The 20,120-nt window shown below is 42.7% G+C and overlaps 2 protein-coding genes across 5 annotated transcripts in view; both read right to left on the bottom strand.

Annotated features, from left to right (window-relative positions):
* Positions 1-6,665, bottom strand: part of gng12a (guanine nucleotide binding protein (G protein), gamma 12a) — a 40,389-nt gene extending 33,724 nt beyond the window's left edge. For 2 of the 3 annotated variants that reach the window (XM_039815082.1, XM_039815083.1), the window contains exon 1: positions 6,260-6,665. The gene's annotated coding sequence lies outside the window, so the exon portion shown is untranslated. The remainder of the gene's footprint in view (positions 1-6,259) is intronic. The other variant, XM_039815084.1, reaches the window with a different exon arrangement.
* A 1,291-nt stretch (positions 6,666-7,956) lies between these two features.
* Positions 7,957-20,120, bottom strand: part of wls (Wnt ligand secretion mediator) — a 40,798-nt gene continuing 28,634 nt past the window's right edge. For both annotated transcript variants that reach the window (XM_039815080.1, XM_039815081.1), the window contains exons 7-12: positions 16,342-16,439; positions 16,054-16,117; positions 12,466-12,609; positions 12,247-12,330; positions 11,544-11,712; positions 7,957-8,951 (exon numbers count right to left, since the gene is read on the bottom strand). In XM_039815080.1, the coding sequence (XP_039671014.1) occupies positions 8,842-8,951; positions 11,544-11,712; positions 12,247-12,330; positions 12,466-12,609; positions 16,054-16,117; positions 16,342-16,439 (669 nt within the window). In that variant the 3' untranslated portion in view covers positions 7,957-8,841. The remainder of the gene's footprint in view (positions 8,952-11,543; positions 11,713-12,246; positions 12,331-12,465; positions 12,610-16,053; positions 16,118-16,341; positions 16,440-20,120) is intronic.

Genomic DNA, 20,120 nt, shown 5'->3' with positions numbered 1-20,120 from the left:
ATTTACGACACTACCCAATCTGTTCCCACACTAGCCTCCAGCTAACATTAGTTAGCCAATAGCTAATTCAGCGGACCGCTAGGTGATTATAGCGGTCTGCCGTTAGCCTCCACCGGGAAGCTAACGGTTAATTTGGCCAACCGCTAGCTGATTGTAGCGGTCTGCCGTTAGCCTCCACCGGGAAGCTAACGTTAGTTTAGCTAACGGTTAATTTGGCTAACCGCTAGCTGATTGTAGCGGTCTGCCATTAGCCTCCACAGTTAAGCTAACGTTAGTTTAGCTAACAGCTAATTCGGCTAACCGCTAGCTGAGACAGCATGTAAACTTTAAAAGACCCTCAAAATAAAACTTGAAAATAAACGTTAACATATATAACAGCTGTTACGTCAGTTCTACTTTACTTGTGCTCATTTAAAATACAATCACTCAATACTTGTCTTTATTGTTATTACTGTAAAGTCGTAATTTAGCTGTAGCCTGCTTTCCCCATTATGTTTGACTTAACGTTATTTTAGACTGAATCTAGCTGTCCGTTCTGCCTGCACGATCCGTTCTGCGCATGCGTTATTACGGATCGGGTACTGACAGACTGCCACCGACGAGGTGGCATGAACGCAGCATTATCATCTGCGCCTACGTCATGGCATACGTGTCATCTTGCACATGCGCAGAACGGATCGTGCCGGTGGAACGGATCGGGTACTGACAGAGACCAGTGAAGGCTATTAGAAGCACTTTTCCGGTGAGCGCTGAGCGTTACTGCGCAGCCTCCAACTGAGAGACAACGTAAATGTGACGTGAGCGACCTGTCTGAAAGTGTGAAGTCTTCTGGTAGCTGTGCCAAGAGAAATCTCAATCATTCCCAATCTTACAGAGACGGAGAGTGTAGGTATATGTAAGGAGATAACATGGGCACAGGCTAATTATTGCTAACTAAAATGCTAGTTAACATTAGTAATTAAACTTAAACAGCTAATGTAGGTCAAACCTGCCTGCAAGCTTCTCCCGTACTGTATGGTAATTCCTCTACTATGCGACAGTAAGTCGCGTGGTTATGACACAATCGTTAGCCTATTTTTACAAAGACGTCTGCTACGGAGCCATAACGTGAGGTACAAGGTAATGGAGCCTTTTATATATTGTCATGTTTCTTTAGAAATAAACGATGGACAAATAGAGTCTTTAAACGCTTCAGATGTGAAGTTAATCGCTGCCAAAGTGACGTCAAAATGAATGGCAGTCAATGGAATGCTAACGGCGTGTGAGCGTTTGGTAGCATCAAAATGACTCCATAGAAGGTTTGAGTTCTGAAGAGAGGCTTACCCCCCTTGGTCGAAGCCTGCCTTTGTGGCGTCTGACCCCGTTGCTCTGATTGGTTGGAGGTCTATCCAATTGAGTGCAGAGGCATTTTCTTTCCTGGTTCGGTTGAAACACGCCCCCATAATCACAGCCCAGTGGAGCAGCGTCAGACTCATATTCTGACTAGAATCGGAGTATGACCACATCAGGCTACAGTTTACTATCTATGACCCCCCGCAAAAATCATCTCATTTGACAGGCTGGAACCAACAAATGTTTGGATTTTTTTCCAATATAAATTAATACAGTGATTTATCTAAATAGTTGTTAAGCAACTTAGCAACGAACCAGGTTCCAGCTTCTTAAATGGGAGGATTGGCTTTACTCCATGGGCCTTTTTCACAGCAGATATTTTGACTTGTCATAGCAGGACAAGCCCAGGCTGTTACTAAAAACATTAACGATGGCTCTTCTATCCAAGTAAAAGGGCTGACTGTGAGACAGTGAGTCAGCATGCACAACACCAGCACCCTGAATCTGAAGCAGCCAAAAAACTTCAACCGTCATAACTTTTATTATTTACGCCTGTGCTTCTCCTACTGTGATTACTCAAAAATGTTTCTGTGAAAAAAAGGCCCATTTCATAGCCTGGATGGCAGCCAAACTTGGCCCCGCCCACAACATTTGAGGTCGGGAAGTTCGGTCTGGACTTGATCCGTCGTGGAGCTCACTATGCTCGAAACTAGAGCTGTTTCGGACCAATCAAATTGCCAGGGCGGGCTTTATGATGACGGACAGATAATCAACAGCAACGGAATCAACCACGTCACCAAAGAGCGCTCGGGTTGAATTTGTTTACAACAAAGATGGCTGCCATCGCGTCGGTTGTAGAAGATATCGACAGTGCATACATTTTAAAGGAGGAACAGAGAACCGCGATCAAGGCATTTGTCGATCGGAAAGATGCCTTCCTTCCTACGATTCTGACTAGAATCGGAGTATGACCACGAACAAAACAAGCCGATTGAAGGCATTGTTTGGGGTTTTCTGATGATTTGTAGATGAAATAATTCATCAAAAAAAAATCTTCAACAAAAACTTAATTGACAGATAAAGTTAATGAAAATAATCAGTTGCAGCCCAATTTCCAACTTAAACTCAAATTTTCGATGATGAATATAAATAAATGTATATTTCAAAACAGTTATAGACTGGCTTGAAGTCAAAGAGAAAACATTCAGTCAAGCTTCACAGGGCTCTGTGTGTGTGTGTGTGTGTGTGTGTGTGTGTGTGTGTGTGTGTGTGTGTGTGTGTGTGTGTGTGTGTGTGTGTGTGTGTGTGTGTGTGTGTGTGCGTTCGTTCGTTTCACATGTTGAGAAAATATGTGAGCCACTCAGTCAGGGAAACTACCTTGCACTCCGTAAGGAAGTAGTGAGTTCACTTTAAAAGACGCTGAAGCGAGCGTGCACAGGCACGTTCGTCCACACCAGCTCCTACTTCACCAAGCTGTGTGTACGATCAGAGAGCTGCGGGGGAATCCACAGGCAGCTCAAAGAGGAAACAGATCCTGGCTGACACAGTAGCCAGCGCCACGTCTTCCTCCTGCACCAAACTGTTCATCAAACAGTCGACAGCAGAGCTGCCGATCAAGTCAGGCGGCATTCTGCGTCCGTGTCGGAGGAGATGCACGCCGCTTGCATGTACCCCATATGATCCCAACACATCCTCCATTGTACAAAGAGTTAAAATTCATATATAGGGTTGGGAATCGTTTTGATTCGAACAATTCCGATTCCAATTCCGATTCTTCCTTTCTATTCCGGTTCTTATCGATTCCGATTCTTTGAGCGGTGGAGCTGAAACGGGTCACATGCTTATTTCACAGATAAGAGGGACATTTTGTATTGATTTTACAGTTTTACCGGGCTTTTTCAATGTAAAATAAAGCCACACTTTAGAGGGCCTTGCATTGCCAGACCCCTCTCCACAGGGCTGCGGAGGGTGGTCTGGCTAGTCCACACAGCATTCCGGGACGGGAGAAAAACGTGCTTTGGTTTATTTGGCATTTCTTTAAACTGATCACAAACTTAGTCTTAGTTTCGGTGGAATGAGCTCGTTCAAAAGTCGTGCAACAGAAAACTCCGATTAGACAGAGAGTCTAGATAGCTGTCTGGATTTACCCTGCAGAGATCTGAGGAGCAGTGCTCATAAATCCACCGGAGTTTAAAATTCAGACTCAAAGAAAGCGGAAGGTGATGGACATCCGGCCGAAAATAAGGGACATCAGGCGGATCTTCCGGCGGCACCTGAACAATCCCGGAAAATGAGACGTAGTCGAAATAGACTAGAGACTTACTGTGCTCTGTGGCTGAAACACAACACGCATATACAATTTGGAACCGATGATTAGAAATCGAAACCAAATTTTTAAAACAATTCCAATAAACATTAGCCTCGTTGACACCAGAGCCTTCTGAGAGTGGGTCTGGGAAAGGTTCATTGACAGTTCATTTCTAAAGGGGCGTCACCAACGGACGCCGCTCAAATGCCTCTGGGCGCATTGGATAGTCCTTCAACCAATCAGACCAAAGATCAGGGTGACGCTGCGCTTCGGTAGCCTTCACGTTGAATGTAAACAAAAAGCTGCTTGCCGTCGCTGCGCTATCGTCGACGCATAAAGCCCGCCTCAACGGTTGTGATTGGGGTAAAGCCCGCCTCAACGGTTGTGATTGGGGTAAAGCCCGCCTCAACGGTTGTGATTGGGGTAAAGCCCGCCTCAGCGGTTGTGATTGGTGTAAAGCCCGCCTCAACGGTTGTGATTGGGGTAAAGCCCGCCCAACGGTTGTGATTAGTAAAGCCTCACCAGTTGTAGTGATTGGTGTAAAGCCCGCCTCAACGGTTGTGATTGGTGTAAAGCCCGCCTCAACGGTTGTGATTGGTGTAAAGCCCGCCCAACGGTTGTGATTGGTGTAAAGCCCGCCTCAACGGTTGTGATTGGTGTAAAGCCCGCCTCAACGGTTGTGATTGGTGTAAAGCCCGCCTCAGCGGTTGTGATTGGTGTAAAGCCCGCCTCAACGGTTGTGATTGGTGTAAAGCCCGCCTCAGCGGTTGTGATTGGTGCCTGGATTTTGGGGACATTAGAAATGGGTTTGAATGGGCTCTTCGCCAGACTGACTTTCAGAGCAAATCTCAAATTTGCCGGAAGTTCGTCAGGGTTTACCCAGGCTAAATAAAAATAAAGTAATTATTTTTTTTCCCAAAGCTGGAACCGGTTATCGGTGCCCAATCCTATATGGAGACAGAGGAAGGAGATTCAAATCCATCCTCCCCTCTATCTCAAACTGTACAGGGAGTCCCGCTGCCCTCTTTTTTTGTATCTAATCCTTGCATTAAGCAAGACATTGTTTCCAGCTCGACCACCGAGCCCCCTCTTCCTGTTACTAATCAATTTACATGCATCACACGTCACGTTAAGTCCTGCCAGCAATCGGGGCTGACCAACTCCAAACGCAGCCCGTGCCACCAAAGCTGCTGGAGAGTTTTCAAAAAGGAGTTTTGAGTCAAAAGGTCACATTTCTACCTCTACGTCAAACACACATCTCGATAAGTATTATTTCAGGAAGTCTGACGTGCCATCCATTCAAAACGAGGGGAAGGAAACAAAAAATTCTTTTGAGTACAGATTTTGCCAACACGGGGGGGTTAGTGTTTTGTTTCGAAGAATTGCAGCAGACAGGCTCATGACCAGACCTGACAGCACTAGACAAGGCAGCTGTTCATGGGCGTCACCATCTCCATTTCTAATAAAAACAACAGCGTATTCCTGCTTTTACTTTTCCTAGTTCTGCCAGTGCACGTAGGGTCATACATACGCGCATGGACACGCGTTCATGTGTCAAATAGTAACGCAGTGAGCACCGGTAGGTGCTTTCATAGAGAAAGACACGGACAGATTTTGCTCATAAACGTGTTCATATCTGCATGTTCATCTGAATTCTGAGCCGCTTCCCTTTTGCCTAATGTATGTCATGAGGCTGTTCACTGCTTCATAATAAAACGATAATGTCACACCAAAAACCAAACCCTTGTCATCAGCATGAAGGCAAGGGTGTGTGTGTGTGTGTGTGTGTGTGTGTGTGTGTGTGTGTGTGTGTGTGTGTGTGTGATCCTCAGCATCCACTTCCAGTGTGCGGTGTGACCATGTTGATGGGCGTTGAGAGGAGGCTTTGATGGTGGTTGAATGGGGTACTAATGAGTAGGCCTTATCAATGGCCGGTCTGTATTCTGCCCTCCTAATGGCCAGGGGAGCACCGACAGAGCTGTCGATGCTCCCATGTAAACATCTCAGCCACTTTCCCTGTGTGTGGCCTCCACTTCAACCATTACACCAGGTTCATAATCTAATTGGTTCATGGACTACAATGGCAAATGTCAGAAGCGATTACCCATTGCGTAATCGACTAATGTGAAGGAAGTGGCTGGTTTTTATGTCTATAAAAAAGTGCTTTTCCTTTCTCTGGAATAATCTATTTTGCTTTCCAAAAGAAGTCATTATGTGGCAAACACTGTAGGTGGGGCCTGTAGGGAATAATCAGGGCAGAAGGCCCCAGACAGCACTGCTGTGCTGAGTAAACCTTGAGCTTAAAGCTATCACCTGTTGAATACTATATTCATGAAGCAATGAGTCTCATGTATGTGTGTATTTTTTGTTGTTGCTGGTGTCCCAGATAAGGAACATTAAACCATGTTAGGTTAGGCTATACATTCGCTGTGTTGCCACCCAAGTGTTGCATAAACGGATGAAGACTGTGAAAGCTGGCAGCAATGCCAGTAAACACTGTTATGTCTCGTAGTAGAGCAGACTGTGAGACCAACTGTTGCTTCGGGTAGCCTAAAAAAAAAGCGCAATTAGCTATGTCAGCTGTTAATGTGCTAGTTTATCGACACATTACAGTCTTACCTGGCCGGTGTTGTGTTGTGTAGCCTACAGTCAGGTCTAGCCGTGTCTCCCGTCAATGAAGCCAAACTGTATCCGTCAACAGACTGGGAGGAGACCTTTCCCTCCGCTGTGTCGCTCACGGCGCAATGTCACAACTACACTAGCTAGCTAATGTGTTTACACCATATACTGTGGGACAACCAGCTCTACGTGGACCTCGCTGGCGTCTTCATAAAGCTGCCGATTCGTACCGCTCTCACTTTTCGCTGACGGTTGATGTTAATATTTAATTTCGTTTACTTTTTTTTCCTTCCCAGTGCGACCAGTCTCTCTCTCTCTCTCTCCCCTCTCCTTTCCTTTTCCTCCTCCACTTGAACGGTCCGCGACGAGAACAGCCGAACTGGTCGGGAGGAGAGAGGCGGACCAACCGAAAACACTGGCGGACGTTCACCAGGCGTCAAGCTAGCTATCGTTGACACACTTCTTCCGGATACGATTTTCAAAATAAAATCTCCGAGGAGGTTTATAAAACTGCAAGTGATACTAAGCAGAAGACCCACTGCAAATGATCTAAGTTTATAGTTAGTTAAAGTAGGTAAAAAGTCCCAAATGATAAAGAATTCCCACTGATAGTGTTTTGAATTTGCATGAACCTGTAACATATTGATGCATTAAAGATTATTGGCTTCATATTTCTAGACAATAAGTAGGCTACTATTCTTCTTTCACAGAGGCTGAGGAAATGCATGGGTTTAAAATGAACTTTTATGTATCTTGAATCCAGATAATTTGGTCGTATACCAATACATCTATTAAGGAACTGTGAATGAACATTCCTGAATAATCTACTAATCAGAATAGAAAATCTGTTTTATTGGCCATGTGTGCTTTTACATACAATTTGACTCCGGTATGTTGCAACTATACAGTGTGTTATTATGGCTGAATAAAGTGTGAACTAAGTACACAAAGTCATAGTGACTTGATCATTTGATAATGGTGAGCAACAGGAACTATGATACCTACATCCTGCTTTATGTCATGACTCAGAAAAAACTGAAACAAGGCCAAAGGTCCTGAAAAGATCACATTTCTGAGATTTTGTTAACCTAATAACAGCAATACTGTGCGTATTCCACTGTATGAGCTGATTTCATATTGAAGGTAAAAGCCTAATATGCAGCTGGTATTTGAACTTGTCAAATATATGCAGTGGGGTTAATATTTCCCTCTGAAACTTTGTAGAGTCAAATCAAAGTCTCCCAAAGAAGAAATACTAATAAGTAACAGTATTAAAAGCTTGCCACCTTTTCTTTATCTCCCAGATATCCCTCATTCGGAATGTAGTTAAATCAACAAACAAACAAAAAACACAACTTCCTGTCTCACACTAGCGGTTATTAGCTAGCTTTACTGATGAGGAAAGTCAACACAGGTGTGTTCTGCTATGAGCCATGCAGGGGCGCACTCTCCCTATATGCAACAACTGTGCTTAGTACATTTAGTTTAGCATGGAGGACTGGAAGTTAGAGTAAATTAGGGAGTACAAGAATAAACACTCAATTCCTTAGAGAGATATTAAAGTGACAATCCCATTCCTTGGTTTCATTTTTTTCTTTAAAATTACTGGCAAATTAATAAGGACTTGTACATAAAGCTCAATCATTCGGAGTAAACACTTGGACATTCAGCGCAGACACTATGACAATACACAAGGGTAATAAGTAAAACGTTATTTTATTTAAATTAGCATAAAAAGCAAACAAACTAAGAACCATGTATAATAGGCTACAGTCAACTTCAAAAAACATTGATAGAGCTTGATGCGTATATTTTGTGAAGTTGAAAAAAAGCACTTCATAAAAAATAGATATCTACATTGTAACATAATGAACATACGGTATGCATTTCCCAAAGTGGCTATGAGGTCTGTACATTACCCCAATGATATTAAAAAAAAAAAAAAAAAAGGTTTCCACCACCAAAGATTGGCAGCAGTACTAAACGTGATCTACTTTCTATGGAAGAATATGTATTTGTGACAGGCTCTAAGGCCTTAGCTGATAATAGAACAGGTAATTAAGCAGAAAATCAAACCGAGTAGCTAATATGTATCCACAAAATCTTGCTGCCCATCTTTGTCAAAAGCCTAGGTCTTTAGAAATGATTTATTTTAACCACACTGTATTTTAAAAACAGTCTTGACGGCTGCCAAATGCAACTTCTGACCACTCTAATCTCTTTCTTTTGGTGTCAAAAGCATTGTGCAACATTAACAAAAACATCATAGTTTACATAAAGTATGAAATGTAAGAAGAGAAAAAAATGTCCACCGTGAAATGAAAAGGACCGTTAGGAGTGTTGATAATATTCCAGTCTTTAGAGATACGATCGGGAACCCGGTTGCATGAAACAAGTCACACAGCTGAGGGGTTGATGCTGGAAGAGAACAGTACAACTGTGGGACTGGTAGGTTACATGCAAGCTGGGTGGGTTTTATGCTGTATTAGAGCTGGAGGATGTGAAGAGAATTACATATATAAGAGGGAGGGGATGGTTGGAGCAGTAGGTAGTAGAGGCGAGTCTTAATAACAGTGGGACATCTACTCCTGGGCCTCTTTGCCAGTCATCTTGTAGATCTCAGTGGGGCCATCCACATGGGTAATGGTAGTAGTCAGCTGGATGTCCTCTCCACTGTTTCCCCCGGTATCTCCTGCACACGTAAACATGACACATCATCAACACCAAAATCACCTAAGTGCCAGCGGTGGAATCTAACTAAGTACATTTACTCAAGTACTGCGCTTAAGTACAAATGGGAGGTACTTGTACTTTACTTGAGTCTTTTTCTTGTCATGCCACTTTCTGCTTCTACTCCGCTACATTTCAGAGAGAAATCTTGTACTTTTTACTCTGCTACATTCATCTGACAGCTTTAGTTACTAGTTACTTTACAAATTAAAAAAGGTCCCATGGCATGACAATTTCATTTTATGAGGTTTTTTTAACATTGATATGAGTTCCCCCAGCCTGCCTATGGTCCCCCAGTAGCTAGAAATGGCGATAGGTGTAAACCGAGCCCTGGGTATCCTGCTCTGCCTTTGAGAAAATAAAAGGTCAGATGGGCTGTTCTGGAATCTTCTCCTTATGAGGTCATAAGGAGAAAGGTTACCTCCCCTTTCTCTGCTTTGCCCACACAGAGAATTTAGCCTGCCAGAGAGAGAGAGAGAGAGAGAGAGAAAAAAAAAAAAAAAAAAAAAAAAAAAAAAAAAAAAAAAAAAAAAAAAAAAAAAAAAAAAAAAAAAAAAAAAAAAAAAAAAAACAAAAAAAAAAAAAACCCCACATTGAGTACTTTTAATATTTTAAGTACACTTTCCTGAGGATACTTGCATACTTTTACTTAAGTTACATTTTCAATGCAGGACTTTAACTTGTAACAGAGTATTTTTTTACAGTGTGGTATTAGTACTTTTACTTAAAGTGCTCATATTATGCTCATTTTCAGGTTCATAATTGTATTTAGGGATTGTACCAGAATAGGTTTACGTGGTTTAATTTTCAGAAAACACCATATATTTGTTGTACTGCACATTGCTGCAGCTCCTCTTTTCACCCTGTGTGTTGAGCTCTCTGTTTTAGCTACAGAGTGAGACATCTCACTTCTGTTCCATCTTTGTTGGGAGTCGCACATGTGCAGTAGCTAGGTAAGGACTACTAGCCAGTCAGAAGCAGAGTATGAGGGCGTGCCACGCTAGCAGCTAGGCGAGCATTATAACGTGTGTTACAAAGTGACACACGTCTGTCTCTGAAGTAAAGGCTGGACTACAATAGAGCTGTTTGGAGCAGTTGGTGAACAGTGTTTTCTGTTGGAGATGCTAAGTCCCTTTGGGGTGGACTTTGGGCTTTTTCACTTTGTAAACCTATAACGTGCACAAAAAAGATATATAACACAATAAAGGAAAGGGAAAAAGCTACTTCTTCCACCGCTGCCAGCAGCATTACGTGAATTCAAAACATTTCAACAGCATACATTTTGTTTGGGATCTCGTTGTGCACATTTCCTCGTATTACTGCAGGCAATGATCCATTGCATAACACGTTGGTTTAGCTGAATTTCATCATAATACATACTTTGAGCTTATTCGAAACAGAAAAGAAACTCAAGTTGATAAAATAAATCAAACACAGAGACAGAAACTTGGATAGACGTGCCCCTGCACTTCAGGGAAAGCTTCCAGAACTTCAAACCCTCTTTTTGCTTTCCCCGTGTCCCTGACGTCAGGAGATGGATGGATGGTTTTCATTACCTCCCTGCTCGCCACCCCTCCCCTCCCCTCTGTTCTCTTCCTTTCCGTCTGGAAGGAAGCCTGGTGTCCATTAGAATCACCCTCTGGGCCAAAGAGACCCTTCTTTCCCCTGGGAATCTGGGTCCTTCTGAATCACCCCTCCCAACCCCTGCTTTACAGCAGAGGAAAGACACTTCTTCCCCATCAGAATGAGGGGAGCTACTGGGACACTAATGAAAAGTATCCAATAACTTTAATATAATGACAAGATAATTTAGTAATATTACATATTACAGCACTAATAGATTTATTACTAGATTTTTCAAGATGTCACCCCAGAACTTGAAATGAAAAAGGAACAATTAATCTGGACTGAATTTAAGTGCCAACAGACCCATCTACTCAATCAATATATGACAACATGAAGACAGGTTCAAGTAAATGGGAATTACACATGAAAAAAAAAAAATTGTTTTTTTACACACACGGCTTGGTTGAATACTTGATTCTGATTGGTCAATCACGGCATTCTGTGGTCTGCCATTTCTGTATAACAGACCGTTTGCTAACAGACCGTTGCTAAGTATAACAGACCATTGCTAAGTATAACAGACCGTTGCTAAGTATAACAGACCGTTGCTAAGTATAACAGACCATTTGCTAACAGACCGTTGCTAAGTATAACGGGCCGTTGCTAAGGATAACGGGCCGTTGCTAAGGATAACGGGCCGTTGCTAAGTATAACAGACCGTTGCTAAGTAAAAGTTAACCATCCCGACCGGGACGTCACCAGAGGGTAACCTCTGTATGAGTAGTCGTGTAATAACCAACACCACCCTGTCAGGGTTCTAAAAATGGCCAGCTGGCTCTACATTATCCCTGACATATTTTCTAGTATATTAAATTCTTTGTCTAGCTTACAACCAGGGCTTAACTGCTATAACATGTTAAGGATACTAATAATACTCCTGTGAAAAAGGCTCTCTCTCTCTCAAAAGTTAGCAGAAACGTGTACTTACCAGTGATGCACTGACCACTCGACTGCTCGTCTCCGTAACGCTTGTGAGACGGCGCATAGAGGAACATGATGGCGAAGACGTACAGGTTCCACATGCCGTAGATGCCGGTGAAGAAGGCGCTGTTCACCTGCACCGTGTGCTCTCCCCAGTGCCAGTGGCCCTCATTCACCTGGATACAGACAAATGACAAAAGCATACCATTTGGGTTACGGTTTACAGGGTGGAGTGTTGGGATTGTTTGGGACAGTGGTAAAATAGCTTTGATAGTCACTGTTAGGGCTGCACAGTATATCATTTTTTAATCGTCATCAAAATATCAACTGGCGCAATAAACAGCGTGAAAGGCTGCGACATATCGCGAAAGACACTTTAAGAGATTTTTTGAGTTGGTTGAAGGAGAGTATAAAAAGAAAACTACACTTTAAAATGTGACTGTTTTTCTTTTCTTTTTTCTGTTGCCTTTTATGTTGAATTCAATGTTGGAAAAAAAATGTTTTTTCACTTTTTTAGCAGTACTGAGTAGACTTGAATATCTGTTTGTATCGCAAGTATTCTCGTCATCGCGATACTCAACGCTATCGCATATTTTCCTCATATCGTGTAGCCCTGGTCACTGTAAAATAAATGTGAAAAAACAACAATCAGCATCTAAGTAGTCCTGTGGACAGCATTATGTCTGATTTCAGAACATTACTGCGCTCACCTGACTGATGATGAAGAAGATGACAGTCATGGCAGCACAGGTCAAAGTGACCAGCATGAGGAACTTGAACCTGAAAATCAGACCCTAAAGGACGATAAAGTGGAAGAGTTAGTGCAAAAAACAGTTCATCACAAACCTACTCGATGTAGAAGAGAAATCCTTTTGTATTGTCATGTTTTTTTGTATTGGTGATAATGCAAACACGGGATGAAGACACACCTCATAGTGCAGCCGCCTGGCCTTGGACATGGCGGGCAGGGACGTCCTCTTACCGCTGATGTTGCGAAAGACTTGAAAAACCATGAAGCAGAGGAAGAGGAAGTAAAGACAGGCACAGATCCCTGCCACAATTATGAATGCCATCTGAGGAAACACCAGTCAAGGAAATAACCAAATAACACCATCCTTAAAAAAAAAAAAAAAAATGTCACCTTCCAGGCAGCGCTGCCTGGTAGCCACTAGGATTAGGCAATGGTTAGGGTTAGGCACCTTGAAGTCGACGTTGGGGGCTTAAAACACCATTGAGCGATTCAGTTAACAACACTCATCATAGATTTAACCATTTTATTGAAAACTATTTTAAACTGCGAGTCACGTTAGGACTCTGAACTAGGAAGGTGGAGGCTGGGTGGGGGTGGGCAAAGGGTTGCCAGCGGCAGTGAGTTAAGCAGCGGCAGGGTAGCAGAGATCAGTGAGGAGGGAGTCACATTTAAAAAGGACCGCTGAAAGTCCTCTCTCGACTCTCTCTGCCCTCTTACTTCAAGTCCTCCCCAGCGCTGTGGTTATCTGACTCAGTGCGTGCTGAAAGATCAACTATACGTGCAGCGGAAAGGAAATGGCAGAAATCTAAACACCCAGATGATCTGCTTACCTATCAGTCTCTTCTTTCCTCCTTCGCTGCCTCTATTTCTGCATCAAAAAGCTCTTTTTATCAAACCAAAATAGAATCCTCTTTCTCGAACCCCAAAAAACTTCTTTCCATCTTCTCTAACCTCCTAGATTCCCCCAGTCCATCTCCTCCCTCCTAACAGCCCACTTTGTCGACTACTTTGTAAAACGGAGACGCTCTTCATTCTCCACCACACCTCCTGAAATCACCTTACCATCCGTCACATCCAGTACCCTTTCCTCTTTCACCCCTCTATCTCCAAATCAAATTCTTACTTTGATTACCTCTGCCCGCCCAACCACCTGCCCCCTGGATCCTATCCCTTCTCCAGTCCATTGCTCCTGACCTCCTTCCTTTCCTCACCCAACTAATTAACATCTCCTTGTCAACTGGCTGTTTCCCCGATGCCCTCAAAGAGGCAAGAGGGACCCCACTACTCAAAAAACCAACACTCGACTCCTCTGATGTAAATAACTATCTCCCTTCTTCCATTTCTATCTAAAACTCTTGAGCGTGCCATTTATAATCAACTCTCTACCTATCTCCACCAGAACAACCTTCTTGATCCCCTCCAGTCTGGCTTCAAGGCTGGTCACCCGACAGAAACTGCCCTCCTTGCTGTCACTGAGCAATTTCACATCGCTAGAAAAACCTCTCTCTCTTTCGTCATCATCCTTCAGGACCTATCTGCTGCCTTTGACACAGTGAACCAACAGATCCTCATTTTAACACTCCAGAATCTGGGTGTCTCAGGCTCTGTGCTGTAATTGCTCACATCTTACCTGGCAGACCGAACCTACCGGGTAACTTGGAGAGGATCTAGCTCAGAACTTTGCCCACTCAAAACTGGGGTTCCACAGGGATCAGTCCTGGGTCCCCTCCTCTTTTCTCTGTACACCAACTAATTCTCTCCTTTCCCGAGTCTGAAACTCAAGTAGCAGCACGTATCTCGGCCTGTCTGACTGACATCTCTTCTTGGATGTCCACACACACCATCTGAAACTCAACCTCGACAAGACTGAGCTCCTTTTCCTTCCAGGGAAGGGCTCTCCTACCCAAGACCTGAGTGTAACAATTGACAACTCTGTGATAGTCCCCACCCAGACTGCTAGAAACCTGGCTGTGACCCTTGACGACCAACTCTCCTTCACTGCCAACATTGCTGCAACTATCCGATCGTGTAGATACATGCTGCATAACCTCAGAAGGATACGTCCCCTTCGAACGCAGAAGGCTGCTCAGGTTCTGGTTCAGGCTCCAGTCATCTCACGTCTAGAATACTGAAATTCCCTCCTGATTGGCATGTGCCATACGACCCCTGCAGCTCATTCAGAACGCAGCAGCTCGGCTTGTCTTCAACCTCCCCAAGTTCTCTCACACTACACCGCTCCTCCGCTCTCTTCACTGGTTACCAGTTGCTGCCTGCATCCGCTTCAAGACACTAGTACTTACATACAGGGCCACGAACGGATCAGCCCCAGCTTACATACAGAACATGGTCAAACCATATGCCCCAACCCGTCCACTTCGCTCTGCATCAGCCAAACTGCTTGCTGCCCACTCACAGCGAGGGAGAACTAATCACTCAACACAATCCCGACTGTTCACTGTCCTGGCTCCCAAATGGTGGAACGAGCTCCCTATCGACATCAGGATGGCCGAAAGCCTACACATCTCTTCCGACTACACCTCGGATAAAAAAAATGTATTAAAAAAAATTCTTGAACCTGCACTTTCATATGTCTGTAAGCTTTGCTTATTTAAAGCTAATGTACTTGCACTTACTACTTGTCTAGAGTTTGAACCTTCACAGATGAAAGCACTTAATTGTAAGTCGCTTTGGATAAAAGCGTCAGCTAAATGACATGTAATGTAATAATGTAATGAATACTAAGCATGGTTTTCTAGGGGTTGAGGATTTTTAAAATCGATTTTTTTCCTCGATAGAATCTATATTTTCTATTTATTTTCTTAACCAATGATTCACCTTAATATTTTCTGTTTATACGCTACCTCCGACGGCGACTACATCATCATATCAGTTTCCAGCAAAACAGACCGAAAGCAGAAAATGCAGAAAATGTTATGTTGTTCTTTACAAATGAAATAAATGTCAGACCGGCTGACTGACCTGTGATGTGCATCCTTCTTAGAAAACAATTACTTTTTAGAAATGTCTCATGATATATCGTCTCTACAAGTGTATTACTCAACTTTTGTTTTTGCCGAAGAAGGAAAAGAAAATCACAATACTCAATGAATATTGTCGAATCGCAATACTTCTAGAATCGCAATAAATACAAGTCGCAATACAAATCGAATCGGCAGCTGTGTATCGTGAAATAATCGAATCGGGACAAAAGCTTAAATCGTCCCAGCCCTACGGTTTTCATTTTGATGTGACTCAAAAAGGAAAAGCAGGAAAGAGGGGAGAAAAGAATGCAAGAAGCAGGGTGTTGGCAGCCGTTTCTGAGAAAGTGTGCTGATTAATCTTGCATTGCTCAGCAAGCAAAGCCAACAAACAGGTAGGTACACCACATAAACACATCATCCCGAGACCCTGGGAAATGCTTTCACATATGGCATTACTGAATTATTTCTCATCTCATTAGTCTAGAGATCCGTTTTCTAGTTCATGCTAAAGGCCAACTAGAAGAACTTCTCATACGTGTACTGCAGGAACAGGAAGAAGGGCATTGAGTCATGGTAACTTTTTGGTAAAGTATTGGTAAAGACATGCACTTGTTCCAACAGCAAAAGATTGAACTAATACTAAACTGAAAAGCATGATTTGGCCATTTACACTCTTGAGGTTGTTTTTTTTTTTTTTTTAGCTTCATACGTGTCAGACAAGCTGTTTGCAAGAGAGTGATATTTTGCTGATACAGTTGTCAAACACAGTTTAAAAAAGAGGATACAGCAAGCTCCGTTCCTACATCAGACGCCCAGATGCTGTAGAAGGGGTTTGTCAGCTGGACCCCTCTGGTGGCACAAAACAAAACAAAAAACACATTGCTTTGTTTCCTCCTCCGAGTGTGTCACAACATTGCGTTACAAAAAGCAAAGAATACATGCAGCATGTGGATATGAAGCATAAAAATAGAAATAAAAAAAAATAAAAAAAGATTACTTGTGTTGCAAACATCTTTAAAACAAGCCTCTTGTTCTAAATAGTGAAGAAGAAAGGAAAAAAAACTAGGTCTCACCTCTCACACATGTCAAAGATAAAAAGGCAGAAGGAGCCAAACACAATGGGCCCGACCTGCTTCCAGTACACTGAGAAACGGTTCCTCTCGGTCTGGTCCTGAGAGAAAAGTGCAAAACAGACTTAAAGACGGGATATACTGGATTACATTTCATACATCACATATAGTACGAGTCCATTATCACCAAAATATCATATTCTTAAAATCAGGTCATACTGTAGATAACATTGTCCTGTAGCCAAAATAAGCACTGTTAAAGTGATGGTTCGGAGTAATTCACCCTAGGGTCCTTTGCACCATGACCTCGAGCCAAACACCCCCCCAGAAGCTTTTTTCACCTGGGTCTAACATTGGGCGAGTTAGCGTAGAGTAGCGTTAGCCGCTGAATAGCTTAGCGCGGGGCTAATGGACCCACGTTTGTATCTCTTAAATGACCCCACTAATAATGCCCGAAATGATACCAAAGGTCTACACTAGTATATATAGGTTATGCACTCATAAAACGATGGATTGGAAAGTTTGTAAGTACACCAGAAGCTTATGTAAATAACACTTGCCTGCTGGCTTCTGCTCTCTGCTGTTGTTGTTGCTGCTGTGAGACGAGTGCTTAGGGACATCTACAAATTACAACACCGAAAAGAGATGCAACAAAAATATTTTTTAATTTAACTTATTTTTTAAAGTAAGTGCTGTAATATAACTAGCAGGAGACAAGTAATAATTGAGGTAAGTTTGGAGACATTACCTTATTTAATCATTAAATTAATACATATTTTTGTTGTATCTCTTCTCGGTGTAGTAATTTATAGACGGCCCTAAGCACTCGTCTAACTGTAGGTAGCAGCAGCAGCAGCAACAGCAACAGAGAGCAGAAGAGAGCAGGCAAGTGTTCATAAACTTCTGGTGTACTTACAAACTTTCCAATCCATCGTTTTATGAGAGCATAACCTATATATAGTAGTGTAGACCTTTGGTATCATTTCGGGCGTTATTATTAGTGGGGTCATTTAAGAGATACAAACGTGAGTCCACTAGCCCCGCTAAGCTACTCAGCGGCTAACGCTACTCTGCTACGCCCAATGTTAGACGGAGTAAGCTTCTGAAGGATTGTTTGGCTCGAGGTCATGGTGCAAAGGACCCTAGGGTAAATTACTCCGAACCATCACTTTAAGCATGTGTCAAGGTACCTGATGGGAAGGAGTGCACCAAGCTAATTCGGGATTTATGGTTCTGTGCAGGCTCCACGCAGAGCTAACTCAGACCTGCCAACCTTGAAGAAATTTTATGGGTACACCCCCGCCCCCCCCCACCCCCCGCGCGCACGCGCACCAATCACCGACAGCCCACCGCCAATCACCAATGAGAAACCTATGAGATACTTAACATACTACATAATATAATTTCACCAATCAAGATTTATTAGTTACTTATTAGTAAGCGGACGAAGATGGAAGATTTATTAGTTACTCCATAACCATATACAAGTAGACCATAAATGTTATACAATTACTGCTATCACTCCTAACATTGAATTGAAAACAAACGTTGTACAGGAGGCATAGCCCATGGAAACTTCTTCCACCTGAAAATACATTGTTTGGCTCATCACTACCTTCTAGATTACAATAAATTATTATTACTGTGTAGAGGAGTGGATGAACGGCTGTACGCGTAGTGAAACTACTATACAAATGTTTTCTTATATCCTGTCCAATATTTTGTGCCCATATATTTGTTTGTCTAACCAACAGGAGGCAGAGAGAGCTAATATCTAGAGCTTAGATATGCCTAAGTACTTCTGTGTTAAAGATGAGAGTCAGACCAGGTTAACATGTAGCCTTCTTCTGATTACTGAAGGGAAATTAAGTAGTTTAAGTAATGATTTACTCATAAAGCAACTTTAAATGGGCCTAAAGCAACTACAAAAAAATAGCAGAGATTGAAGCCTGACAGAGACACAATTATAGGCTAATAAATAACATGGGTCAGATATTTTAGATATGCGTGCCGAGTACGCAAAATGCGGGTTTTGTCACTGGCAAAATTAGTCAAAAATCCAGCTCGTTTGGAACTCCATTTGAAAGCCACGGAACGATGGCGCGAGAGGACAAGGAGAGCTGCCTTTAAGGCCGGGACACACAGGGCCGAAAATCGTCCATTGGACAGTCTGGCGAGGTCAGTGCCTCGAGTCTGTTCGGTGTGTCCCGTGCCATAGTCAGTCTGGAGGGCTGTCGGCGTTCATTTTGGCCGACCTGACATGTTCAGTCGGAGGCAGGGCAGTCGGGACTCACCCGGAAATGGTGAGCAGAATGAGCGTGACTAGAGTCTCTCAAAATCAGACGAAAATCTTTTAAACTGACCTTTGTTGAGCTGAAATTAGGACAGATTTAGCAGCTGCATGGCCTATTTCTTGCTTAAAATTTTTCAGAAACATGTTTCAGTGAACTATTTTAGTACAATATGAGATCGTATTCTGAACGAGCCGCCATGACAGTCTGGCTTTGAATTTCCGGAGAAAACAAACCTATGTGACGCGTTCGTCCAATCAGCTGCCGGTTTTCATTTCTTGGGCAACAATACAGAGTAGCGCCGCCTGCTGCTATGAAGACGTATTCCGTTTCTCCAGTCTGTGTCACCTCAGTGTGTTCCGAGGCAGTTTTTTGGACCTCGGGGACCCGACTGATCATTTCGACTGGCTTTTCTGTCGACAGTCGGCCAACTGGTTGGTGTGTCCCGGCTATTAGAGGTTTGGATTCCTGCTACGATAAAGGACGTTTGCAGTCAGCCATTTGTGTAAAGCAGGGGTCTTCAACATTTAAGCCAAGGACTCCTTAAACATACATGTGGAACAGTGAATAGATAGGATTAACTGTATCTGTGGATGGCTACCTTAGTAACTACCTTATCCATAGGCCAGTCAGCCTATCAACGTGGGTTTTTTTTTCACAAATAAGTTGATTTTTATTTGCTAATAATATGTAGGAATTTAGGATATTATATTTTATATATACACACACATACATACATATACATATACATATATACATATATATATATACATATATACATACATATATATATATATACATATATATATACATATATACATATATACATATATACATATATATACATATATATACATATATATATATATATATATATATATATATATATATATATATATACACCCACATACTTACACACATACACATACATACATACATACACACACATATATAACATATATACACATACACATACATACACATACATATATATACATATATATACACATACACATACATATATATACACATTAGGGATGCACCGAATATTCGCCACCGGAATTTTCTGGCCGAAAATGGCTGTGGGGGCATTTTTGGGTTTCGGCCGAAATACCTTTATCAAGAAAACAATACGTGGCCGAAAATGTTGTGATGACGCAAACAGAAAACGCACGTGTGGTTGTCAGTACCGATCCGTTCCACCTGCAAAGCGTCTCCTAAGCAAAGAGGTTGAGACGGACCACGGAGCGAAAACAATGAAACGGTGCACGTCTTAGAGTCTCGTCAGCACACGCTTTCGTTGAGATCTGTTCGATCCTCTGCACTTCATCGCGACTGTACTTGATCCGTTATAAAGACCATTACTTGGATGCGGAAATAAAGCAGGGCGAGCGAGAAATGATCCAGGCCGCGATGGATGGCGGAGAACCCGAGGTGGAGACGGAGACGGAGCAGCCCGGAAGCGCCAGGAAGATCAGAGCGCAGAAAAGA

The sequence above is a fragment of the Perca fluviatilis genome, chromosome 11, assembly GCF_010015445.1.
Source record: "Perca fluviatilis chromosome 11, GENO_Pfluv_1.0, whole genome shotgun sequence".
Taxonomy (NCBI): domain Eukaryota; kingdom Metazoa; phylum Chordata; class Actinopteri; order Perciformes; family Percidae; genus Perca; species Perca fluviatilis.
This window is presented reverse-complemented; position numbering and strand designations above follow the sequence as displayed.